The sequence below is a fragment of the Pteropus medius genome, unplaced genomic scaffold (genome assembly GCF_902729225.1).
Source record: "Pteropus medius unplaced genomic scaffold, Ma_sr-lr_union100, whole genome shotgun sequence".
Taxonomy (NCBI): Eukaryota; Metazoa; Chordata; class Mammalia; order Chiroptera; family Pteropodidae; genus Pteropus; species Pteropus medius.
Genome location: NW_024354502.1, coordinates 14,547,805 through 14,559,434, shown reverse-complemented (window position 1 = coordinate 14,559,434; position 11,630 = coordinate 14,547,805). Strand labels below are relative to the sequence as shown.

General features: G+C 38.8%; 1 protein-coding gene across 1 annotated transcript in view; it reads left to right on the top strand.

The window, feature by feature from the left end:
* The first annotated feature begins 979 nt into the window (after nucleotides 1-979).
* Nucleotides 980-11,630, top strand: part of TRHR (thyrotropin releasing hormone receptor) — a 36,010-nt gene continuing 25,359 nt past the window's right edge. Inside the window, exon 1 of the mRNA XM_039853513.1 lies at nucleotides 980-1,825. Within this exon, the coding sequence (XP_039709447.1) occupies nucleotides 1,037-1,825 (789 nt within the window). The 5' untranslated portion in view covers nucleotides 980-1,036. The remainder of the gene's footprint in view (nucleotides 1,826-11,630) is intronic.

Sequence of the window (11,630 nt, the reverse complement as noted above, 5' to 3'; positions counted from 1 at the left end):
CACCACATTTAAAAGTAAATCCTTCAAGGGGAGAAGATTAAGAATCAGTGAGGACTGACTGGTATTTGTGAGTGTGAGTGTATGTGAATGTGTGTGTGTGAGAGAGAGAGAGAGAGAGAGAGAGAGAGAGAGCGAGCAAGACACCGTGTGTTCTCATTAAGGGACGATCTATGATTTGACAGCCTCGCTGCTGCTGCTCCTGCTGCTGCTTCTGCGGCGGCTGTATGGTCTGTCATCAGTTAAAAAGGGCTGCGAGGGTTTAGAGGAACTGCAGTTCTGAAGACTGAGCACTGCTAAGTGGTCTCCCTGTCAAACAAAGTAGACAAGCTTTTCTGCAGGATTGGAAACTTGGACATATTACTGCTTTATTCACCCAGAGAAGCAGGCTGTGAGTGCTACAGAAGAAAAGGTAAGAGAAGAGATTGTTCTCTATTGGGTAGGTAGGGCAGAGCCCCTGGAATGTAGCTCAAAGGCTTGCTATTTTGTAGAAAAGGGATTTCACCCTCTGAGAGCAAAGGAGGCAAGTGCTGATATCCTGCCCTGCTTGATTGCGGAGTCTCTTGGCTTTCCCATCCCCGGTACCTTTGCCTTATTTATACTTTTCCCAAGCACCTGAGAGGCTTCTTTGGTATTAATTTTTAGTTAGCAGATATTGTTTAGTTTTTTCCATTGGGCACTCTTTCAAAACAGGGAGCTTTTTCTCTTCCTTGTTTCTTTAGCATTTTTCTCCATTAAGAGGAAACTGGTCCCTCTTACTATAAGCTAGTCAAAACAGTTACTCCATCCTACACTAGAGTTGCAAAAGAGAGAGTTTTCAGAAGTCTGCACGAGCCCTGTTCTTCCAGGAAAATGGGAGATGATAGGAGAGAAAGTAAGAGTTACCTGGCAGTAACTGTGGCTCGATCTGAAATGGTGACGCTGTGAATGAATATGGACTCTAACTCTTCACAGGACGAGAGAAGCACGGTGGTAAAGGCAGGGCTCTGGAAAGAAGATGTTTTGAGAAGTGTTCCACAGAAGCCTCCAGCCATTAAAGATGGAAAACGAGACAGTAAGTGAACTGAACCAGACACAGCTTCAGCCGCGGGCAGTGGTGGCCCTGGAATATCAAGTGGTCACCATCTTCCTTGTGCTCGTTATTTGTGGTCTGGGCATCGTGGGCAACGTCATGGTGGTCCTGGTGGTCATGAGAGCCAAGCACATGAGGACCCCCACGAACTGCTACCTGGTGAGTCTGGCGGTAGCTGATCTCACGGTCCTGGTGGCCGCGGGCCTACCCAACGTAACCGACAGCATCTACGGATCCTGGGTCTATGGCTATGCTGGCTGCCTCTGCATCACTTACCTGCAGTACCTGGGCATCAATGCGTCCTCTTGTTCAATCACGGCCTTTACCATTGAGAGGTATATTGCTATCTGTCACCCCATCAAAGCTCAGTTTCTCTGCACGTTTTCCAGAGCTAAAAAAATCATCATCTTTGTCTGGGCTTTCACATCCATTTACTGTATGCTCTGGTTCTTCTTGCTGGACCTCAATGTTAGCACCTACAAAGATGCTATCGTGGTATCCTGTGGCTACAAAATCTCCAGAAATTACTACTCACCTATTTACCTAATGGACTTTGCTGTCTTTTACGTTGTGCCGATGATTCTGGCCACTGTCCTCTATGGATTCATAGCTCGGATCCTCTTCCTAAACTCCATTCCTTCAGATCCTAAAGAAAACTCTAAGATGTGGAAAAATGACTCAACTCATCAGAATAAGAATTTGAATTCAAAGACCTCTAATAGATGTTTCAACAGTACAGTATCTTCAAGGAAGCAGGTAAGCAAATCTGAACATCCAGGTCCATGGAGGAGATATGGGATAGAGTTCCTTATGGGATGGGACCAACTTTGCCCTACTTAGCTGATGGCAAAACCAAAACACAGTCATGCAAACACATCACAATGTGAGCTTCTCCTTTACATATTAAATCTATCTCTAAAGCAACAGAAGATCTAAAAATAGATGGGGAGATCTTGATAAGCACATCAGCAGGGTACCAGTTCAGGCTCTATTAAAATATAAGGAAATATAAACAGGAACTCTAGAAATCCACCTTGAAAATGTTTGTGCCTCTCTGGGAAATGTTATCAAAATATTTAGACCATTTCTGGCTTCTGTAGGGAGCAGCTGGATATCTCTAGGGATTCTATTACACCACAAAGATTTGACAGGATAGTTTGAGAAAAGATGAGTCGAAGAAATAATGAAACTTTCCTTACTATTCTATAATTGCTCGCCGCTGAGACACATAACTGAGAGAGGTTCCTGAACTTGTATTCTTAGTCTTGGGGGGGAAAGATTCTATGACCCTCTCCTCCAACTCCCTACAAAGTTCTCCAGCATGCAGAAGCCGAAAATGCACCTTGCTCAGGAAATGTTCTAATAAAAAGGCTAACACGAAGCTCAACTTGTTACAAAAAACGATTGAATTTTTTAAATGTCTGTTTTCCCTTCTAAGCATAACTAAAGACCTTTTTGTGCTTTCAAATCACCCGAATTCCCATGTGGTTTCAGTTGAATTGTGGTTTTACTAGTAAATGAAGTACAACTTTGTTATAGAAGATACATGGTTTATAAGACAGCATAAAAATAAAATACTTTTATGTCTTATACACATTTATCTACATTTATGCAATTGTTCTGAGTTACTTATGAGCTTAGCTTCCAGTTCTTTTTCTTTCTTTTCTAAACAGAATAAACACATGGTAAACATTTATCTTCATAGCTGAAAAAGAAAACTTGAAATCAGCAATACTGGCTCTTTCATATGGGTTGATTTTGTGCGTGTATGCGTGTGTGTGTGTGTGTGTGTGTGTGTGTGTGTGTGTGTGTGGAGATTACAATTCTTCCTGTGTGATAGATGGAAGCAGAGTATACCTTTTAAAGTATGCATATGGATTGTTCATGCCATCACTTCCTAAACTCTAGATTAACTGACATATGAAAATAATTGGACATTGGGCACAAGTGAAATAAACTACTAATAAATGAATTATCTTAGATACGTGAAATGAATAATGAACTGTAACTGAAAAGAAATATTTATAGCATTTTAAATGGTATTGTGGTACCTGATTTATATAACATTTATTATAAAAGATACCTAGATAACAGAAAGGGAAGAACTGAACAGATATTGCCAGCTCTTAGATTTCTATTTCTTTGGGTCTAACGGTGCTACCTAATACAAGGCATATTTGGCCATCTATTACCCAAAACTTGATTAAGGGAAATTTAGAGAGAACTGTTGACCATCGGCCAAGACAAACATTAACAAATACAATAAGAGAGTAATGAATATGTACATCTCAATTAGAGACCAAACCTGGGTTGATGTTTGCAGTAAAGAATGTCAGTGAGTAAATTCATTCATTTGACTCCAATTTATATTCTTATCATAAATTCTAAAATATTGTTTATCTGGTCTAATGTTCTTCCTTTCAATTATAGTCATTAGTACCTATCAACATTAATAATGCACTTTAAATTGCTAATCGTGTTACATGTTCACACTCTTCTTTCAAAGCTGTTACAGATAGGCTATCTTTATAGAGGCTATGTGGTAGAAGAAAAAGCCAAAAAGCTAAGGAAAAAAAAAAAAAGCCGGCTCCAAACAATCCTGAGCTTAAATGCCAGGGTTCTAATCAACCTGGATGATCTTGGGAAAGCAGAACTCTCTGAGCTCCAGTTTCCTCACTTAAATCATGAGAATTAATAGCAACATCCAGGACTGTAGTAAGGGTTCTAGTTTATGAAAGACACATCAAATGGAGAGTTGATTAGCCTCCTTCCTAATATGTTGGCAACTGTGAGGGAAATACAGATATATACATTTACCATTTAAACAAAGACTATTTATTGAACAGGTGTGTATATGACATTAGGAACTTTCCTAAGGAACTTTTTAATAATTAGGGCATTTGGAAATGTATTCAAAGCATTTGGTGTGTCGCAATAATGCTACTGTCGGTTAGCATCAGGAACCAGGGATGCCAAATGTCCTGAAACATGCAAGACAGTTCTACACAATGAAGTCCCCTGTTACAAAGGCCAATGACACCCTCATTGAGAAACATGGGATGACAGATAAATCAATAGAAGTGCATTTAAGTACTGTCATGTAATTCAGTCTTCATTATAGATAGGATGGGAGTTTAGAGAAAATAAAAGAAATTATGGGGTTAGAGGGGCCAGGAAAGACTTCGCAGAAGAGGTGGCATTTAAGAAGTTTCTAGTAGGGGATGATTTGGAAAGTAAATGTCAGGAGGGACAGTACTCCACCCAGAAAGGATGTGCCTGGGATAAGAATGGTGTGGGTTTGGAGAGGGGGCAAGGAGGGGCATATAGTGTGGGGTTTTTATGGGATGGTGAGACTTAGATGATGAAGATGAATGATGCATTTGAAGGAGTAGCAAAGCATAAGGTTGGATTGATAGAAGTGTGTGTGTGAGAGAAAGACAGAGAGACAGAGAGACAGAGACAGAGACAGAGACAGAGGCAGAGGCAGAGGCAGAGAGAAAGGAGGAGTGGGGAGGGAGAGGGGAAAGACTGTGGAAGATCCCAACTATCAGGCAGAGAAAGGAGTTTGAACTTAATGCAGAAGTGAGAAAGAATGTGAGTGGTGAGCTGGAAGCAGCAACGAGGAAAGTGATGTTCTGAGATGACAAATCTGAGAACTGTGGATGAGGCAGATTTGGAGAGTGAGAGACTAGTGACAGAAAGACCACTTAGGAAGCCGGTGATAGTGATCCAGGCATGAAGTTGTGAGATTCTCTATCAGAAACTAAGATGTAAACTGGAGAGATGTTTCAAAGAAAGAACAGGTGTGATGTGAATGCATTAGAGGCAAGGATGCAGAAAGAACAATGCAATGAGGCACCAGGGTTCTGAGTGCAGAATGTGGGGTGCTCTGATGAATGAGAAGGGAGCCTTGAAGTGGAGTCAGTTTCGTCCAAATCGATGACTCTGGACCTGGATTTTTCCTCTTCTAAAATAGTTCTTTTCTTGAATCTTCGAAAGGTTGAAACCTTCACCTCTTATAACCCAAGGACTTTTGTTTTAATATTTTCTCTGATTTTTTTTTCTTTCAGGCAAGTTTAATTTACATTTTAATAAATATTCTGTCTGGGCCAGGTCTTTCTAACCAAATTATTAAATGTGCACAGCCTAAAAGAACTACATTTAAAAAGGAAATGAAAGAATACTTATATGCAGTCTTCAAAAGGGACAGATGTGAGTTATTTGTTTGTTTTTAGCTTACATCCCCTAACTAAATATTTGGTAAATTCAATGAAGTAAGTTACTTAAACTAACATATTGGGATTGTGTAGACAAAAGAATTCTCTGATTGACTAAATGTTTTGCTTTACAATTGGTCGTTTTGATTTTGAGGAGACACAGTTTAAATGATCAGTTTGTCACATTTCAGCTGTATCTGCACAATGCCAAAAGATTTTCTCAGTTCAGTCAATTGAGGTGTTCAGCATTGTGTATATAAAATATTTCTATTATTGACTGTATATTTCAAAGGAATTGATTGGATCTTTTGGTAAGTAGGAGGCGTGAAAATATGTTGATAAAGAACTATCATATAGATAAACATTCAATATATATATTTGTTTTCTACAGGAAGCAGGTATGTAAAATATTTTATAGATCAGGCTACCAGATTTATTTTCAGTTGAGTCACTCTAATGTATTTTTCTTTTCTTGCAGTCTAACTGGTGGGGGAATTGTGTGACATAGTTCAAACAAAAACTCTAAGAGTTTATGGAAATTTTTTCATTATGAATTATATTTGACTAAACAAGCCTTTAAAATACCAGACCATGTTTGTTTCCATAAATTTCTTAAAAGTCTTCTACCTTACTAGAATGTTGGTAGCCCAAGAAACAAAAGCACCTTTCCTTTTTAAAGCAATATATGCTTTTTGTTGTTGCTATTGTTACTGATGATAATATAAAAGCAATCATGTGTATTATGAAAAACATAGAAAACTAGGAATAAGAAAAAAAAAAAATCTCTTACCCTGCATCTTAAAACCACAATTTATTAGCATTTACTTATATATTTTTTGCTATGCTTTCACTTGATCTTTTTTATATAATTACAGTCTACATATATAATTTTATATCCTACTTTTACATTAAATATTGAAATATATATTCTCATGGAAAATAGCACAGAGTAAAAGAAAATGGATAAGATTGTGAGTCAGTTTCTTAGCTTCAGTTTTCTCATCAATAAAATGGGAGTAACAATTACACAGAGTCGTTCAAATTAAATGAGATACATTAGACGAAATTCATTTTTGCTCTCCTCCCATCCGTCCTGTCAAGTACCCTTCCCTCAGTGATCACTCCTGTCCTCAGTGATCTCCGTCCCTTTAGTGGCCTCCTGTCTCTCTCTTAAGCAATTTCCTATACTATGACATGCTCATGGAAAATGAAGATACTCGGATAAAGGGCTTAAATGTGTCTTCTCTCTTCCCCTTCCCTCTGTCTCCCTCCAACTCCTGCCTCCAATGCTATTTACTTTTTAAAGAAGATATCTTGAACAAGGAAAAACCTCTGAAACACAAAGGAAAGGAGACATAGTGGTGGAATGTCAGGCAGCAGGGTTGATATTCGGGAGCATAAAGTCCCTTACGCCGTATGGGTAACTTAACCAATGATTAACCATACAGGGCAAACTGATGATACTAAACTCTTCAGCATTAACTTTCTCGAGTTTAATGGGACTGTTTTTATAGTTTTTTCACAGGCCCATTTTTCGTTTCTAATTGTTTTATTTATTCCACTTATCTGGGTTCAACTATATCCTTAATAGGATAAAGATCTCTAAGTTGGAAAAAAATAAGTGCGATTTTTGACACTTAGCACACCTAAGTGTCTTAGTTTTATTATTTAAAAATAGCTTTCATTTTTTGATTAACATGCCAGGTAAGGAAAGACTGTACATATTCCATAAATTGACTCAGTGAAAACCCCCTGCAGTAACATGCTTTGTGTCCTATGGTTAGATGAACACACATTGTTTGTTCCCAATTTCATACTTGCAGCTTTAAGCCATAATTTCACCAGCAGAGAAAAATTAATTTTCCTAAATGCCCACAGAAAGGGAAAACCTGCACTCCTTCAGAATTCTCAATTTGGCCACGCACCAAAAAATCACCTTAAAATTAGCTAACCTTGAAAATGACAAACTACTTTATATTTCTTTATTAACATCTTGGGAATTTTTCAAACTGCAAACAGGTATCCCAAGTTCCAAACAGATGAAAATTGGTCTATACTTATGTTCTCAGTTTCCTCTCACTTGTTTTTCTTTTTTCTTTTCTTCTTCTTTTTTTTAATCAGTTGGGGAAAGGCGAAAGGCATAAAGCTAGATCTACTTTTACAGTAGATTGTGTTATATTCAATGTTATCCTCACTTTAAACACTTACTCACAGCCCAAAAAGCACCCAGCACTGGCCTGGGAGTAGAAACTACAGGGATATGTAAAGATAAACTCTTCCCCTTGAAGCAGCTCACTGTTGGCCATGTGCACAAATAATCCTGAGAGGACTCTTATGTTCTATAACAGAGGATGCGCATTGACGAGGGAGAAGAAAAATGAGGGAAGTGAAGGAAGGCTTGAAAGAGTACATAGCATTCAGCTGGGCCTGTAAAGATGTACAGAATGTCTCAGAGGAGCAATTAGGAGACAAAGAGAACAGAGAACATAAGACAGTTGAACACAAAAGGGAATAATTGTCTGGTGAGGGCAGTCCCAGCCAGACTGGAGTCCCGCTACCTCTAACGCCCGCGTCTTCTTCCCAGCTCTGCCCTTTGTCATTCTGTTTACTTTCACCCAGCCCCATTGTCACAACTACCACCTGTGGGTCTCCAGTACACAGCTCTAGCACAGACGTCTCTGACCATACTCAAATATTTTTTGGATCTCATGTAAGTATATCAAATTCATTGCCTAAAACTAAACCCATCATTTTTCCTCATAACCCTCTACCTCTTGCTCCCTTTATTATTTTAGGTTCCCAAGCCAGAACTCTTAAGAGTCCCTCTCATTGTCCTTCTGTCCTACTCACCTGCACATCCAAGCAATAGCTAAGTCCTAGTGCTTCTAGCTTATAACTCTCAAATCCGACCTACTCTATCACACTGCCTTTGTCCTAATTCACCATTGGCCACCTGTTCTAGTTCAATACACACCTCACCAGCCTCTCTGACTCCCATTCTACACCCCCCAATCATTCTGCACATTGCTCAGTGAGAAATCTAACACAGAGATACGTTATCAAAATGATTTTTATAGCTCCCTGAGGCCAAGCGTTTAAACTCCTCACCATAACAAATAAGATCCTGTCTCCTTCCTATGTGTTCAGCTTCATCTCTCGTGGCTCTCCTAACTTACACTTAATGCTCCAGTGATACTGAATTATTTGTAGTTCTCTGAACTTGCTATGTTCTCTCAGCTGGAATGCCTTTCATCCGGCAAACTCCTAATTATCTTCCAAGTCTCGGATCAAATGACGCCCTCATGTACCCCACCAAGCGTTCCCTGAACTTCTCAGGTAGATTTATATACCTGAATGCCTACCTATAAGTATGTATGTTAGGCGCCCTGCCTATGCTTTTACAGTACTTTGCATATACTTCTGATTTAGTAATTCTTATGTATCGTTATTGTTCGCTTATCAGTCTTCCCACTGCCACCAACATCCTTAAGATTAGGGTCCTGTATCCCCAGTGCCCTCAGCACTGAGTTTGCCATACAGAAGTTTCCCCAAACTGTATATACACAGCCGTGTGTTACAGCAAAAGAACACAGACTTTGCAAGATAAGATTGTTAGCATCTCTTCCCAATTCTGTGTTAGCATCTCTTCCCAAATCAGTGACATTATACTGATTGCTTAAAATTGGTCATGGTTGAAGTACTCACTGCAGAAATCAGTAAATACAACAATTCAGGGCCCCTCTGTATTTTGTGGAGAGCTGATTTTTAAATATTTATCAGTACACTTCTATGTATGTGTATATATGTCATATACAATTTTACATATAACAAATGAAAATGTAAAAGACTACATGCACGCATACTTTGGGACTCAGTCAATTTCAACACTCTATCTTGCTCCCTGAAAAAATGTTTTTTTTATGCCATATCCTCCTGCAATTTTAATTAAAATTTCCTTTTATTAAATCCCTTTTGAATTCCAAAATAGCCAGAGCTGCCGCTAGCTAATATGTTGGCGAGTTTGTTAGTAGATAAGACTTTTTAGGAAGATTTCCCCCTTCCACACAGAACAGGCTGACTTAAAAATATGGCAGACTCAAATAATAATTTACTTTTTGTACAAAATCCTGTTGGCTTTCCGATGAACCTTTAAAATACCCTCCACAATGAGGGTGCTGCATTGGACAGAATGAGCAGAGACACAGAGGGATTTCAACTGAGAGAAGGAAAACAATGTAAGCGGAGGAATGAAGATGAGAATAAATCCATCTGAGGGCTCCCGTGTGACTAATTTTCATAAAACAATTTGCATACATCACATTCTTTTAAAAAGAGATAACCCCAATCTCCTCTGGCTGGCTCTTAAAGCCCACTAAAATCTGAAATTTTCATCATTTTTCTGGCATTATTCATCAGTTATTTCATTGATTCAATAAACAGTTATTGAACACCAATTTAATGCCTGGCATTGCAGTGGAGAACCAATGATAGCTTCTATCTTATGGAACTTTTAGTGAAATATGAAAAATCACTATTCAAAATCAATTGGAAAATACAAGTTCAGGCTGTACTGTATGCAGAAGAGGCATAAAGAAAGGGGTGAATACTGCACTTAAGGCTGGAGAGCAGTGTTAGAGACACTTCTACTCTTGTATAATGAGTGGGCATTCACCAGGACAAAATGAAAAGCCAACAGAAGTAGTCATTTATGTTACCAAGTTGAGCCCAGATCAAGAAGGCCCTGTGTGTCATCCAAAGGCATCTGAACTTGGTTCTAAGATACTGGGGAACCACTGAAAACCTCTAACAAGGACAGTGGCAAATGGAATTTGACTTTTGGAAACTTTTCTCATAAAATTGCACAATAAAACCAGTACAGAACCAGGGAGATAGAAATAAGCCTTTTGCAACTCAAGCAAGAAACAAAGCCTTGAATTAAGAGGTAACGGCAGAGAATGCTAGGAAGAATGTATACGAGTCAAAGCAGTGTGATTTACTACTAATTTGGCAGATGAAGATGAGAGAAGTTCCCAAAGGGAGTCCCAGATTCTTAGTTGAGGTGACTGGACATGCAATGGTGCTATTAAGCATGGCACAGATGACAAGAGGAAGAGAGGACTTTTCTATATTTATTCCTTTCCCTTAGATTCACGCATGTCACACCAGATTCTCTCACGCATACGAAAATTATTTACCCTTTGCAACCTTGCTCGTGTAACTGTTTCCTACTTGTAAAGCTCTCTCCACATGTGGCACTTCCACATCTATGAGCCAAGCTTAAGATTCCCGTTCAGCTTTCAGTCAGATTAAGAGGTCTCATATATTGAACATATACTGGAAGGCAGGTGAGCATGAACTCTACAGTTGGAAAACCTAAATTCAAGTCCCGGCTCTTCTACTTCCTGTCTCTATAACTTTAGATGTTATTTTACTTCTCGATACTTCATAGGGTTTGTGAAGAAGTAAATGCCTGGTATATAATAAGCCCTCAATACTTTTTACTTACTGTATTTAAATTATGTTACATTAAAGTATCATTTATACCTCTTTATTCATGAAATAGCAAAAATATAGGCTAGTTATTCTTTTCTGAAGAAGATAAAGTTTAGAAGTTATAATAGAGGTAGATCTTCCAGGTTCACCTAACAGCATATTTATAAAGTCTAATTAGTAAATACTTCCCAAGCTTCTACTATATGCCCAGAGAAAAATACAATAAGTACCATACAAAATCATACACATAACAGAAGCTAGATATTGTTGACTTTTTATTATATATTCTGTACTGTTCTAAGTATTTTACATGAATCAGTTCAATAAATCCTCACAAAAATCCTGGGAAGTAGGATCTAATTATAGAAGAGGATTGAGAGGCATAGGGATGCTACGTGACCTGCTCTGGGCTGCATAGCTAATTGTGGCAAAGCCAGGATTTGAACCCAGTACTCCTACTCCGGAGTTTCTATAATATCAATCACATGGCAAAAGAAAATCAAATAAAAATGAGATTGCTGGTGGTTAAAATAAGTTTCCTCGAGCCAGTAGGATGAGAGGGGTCTAGAGATTTCAGCCTAGAGGGAGAGTTAAAGAGAATGAGCAAAGAGAGTCCATTCCACATAGAGAAGGGAGTGGGGAAGGATATGACAGTGTTAGCCACAGGAGAAAAAATCCCAGAATTTAAAAAAGCATGTTTTCTCTGATGAACAGCGATGAGATTAGCCAGATGTGGGCCAAAGGTTCATTGTAGGGAGATGTAGGAGGTACATTTGGAGGACATACAGGCTGGAGCTGGATCAATAAGGCCAGAAAATCAAGCAGAGGATCGCCACCAGCCCTGCCTTCTC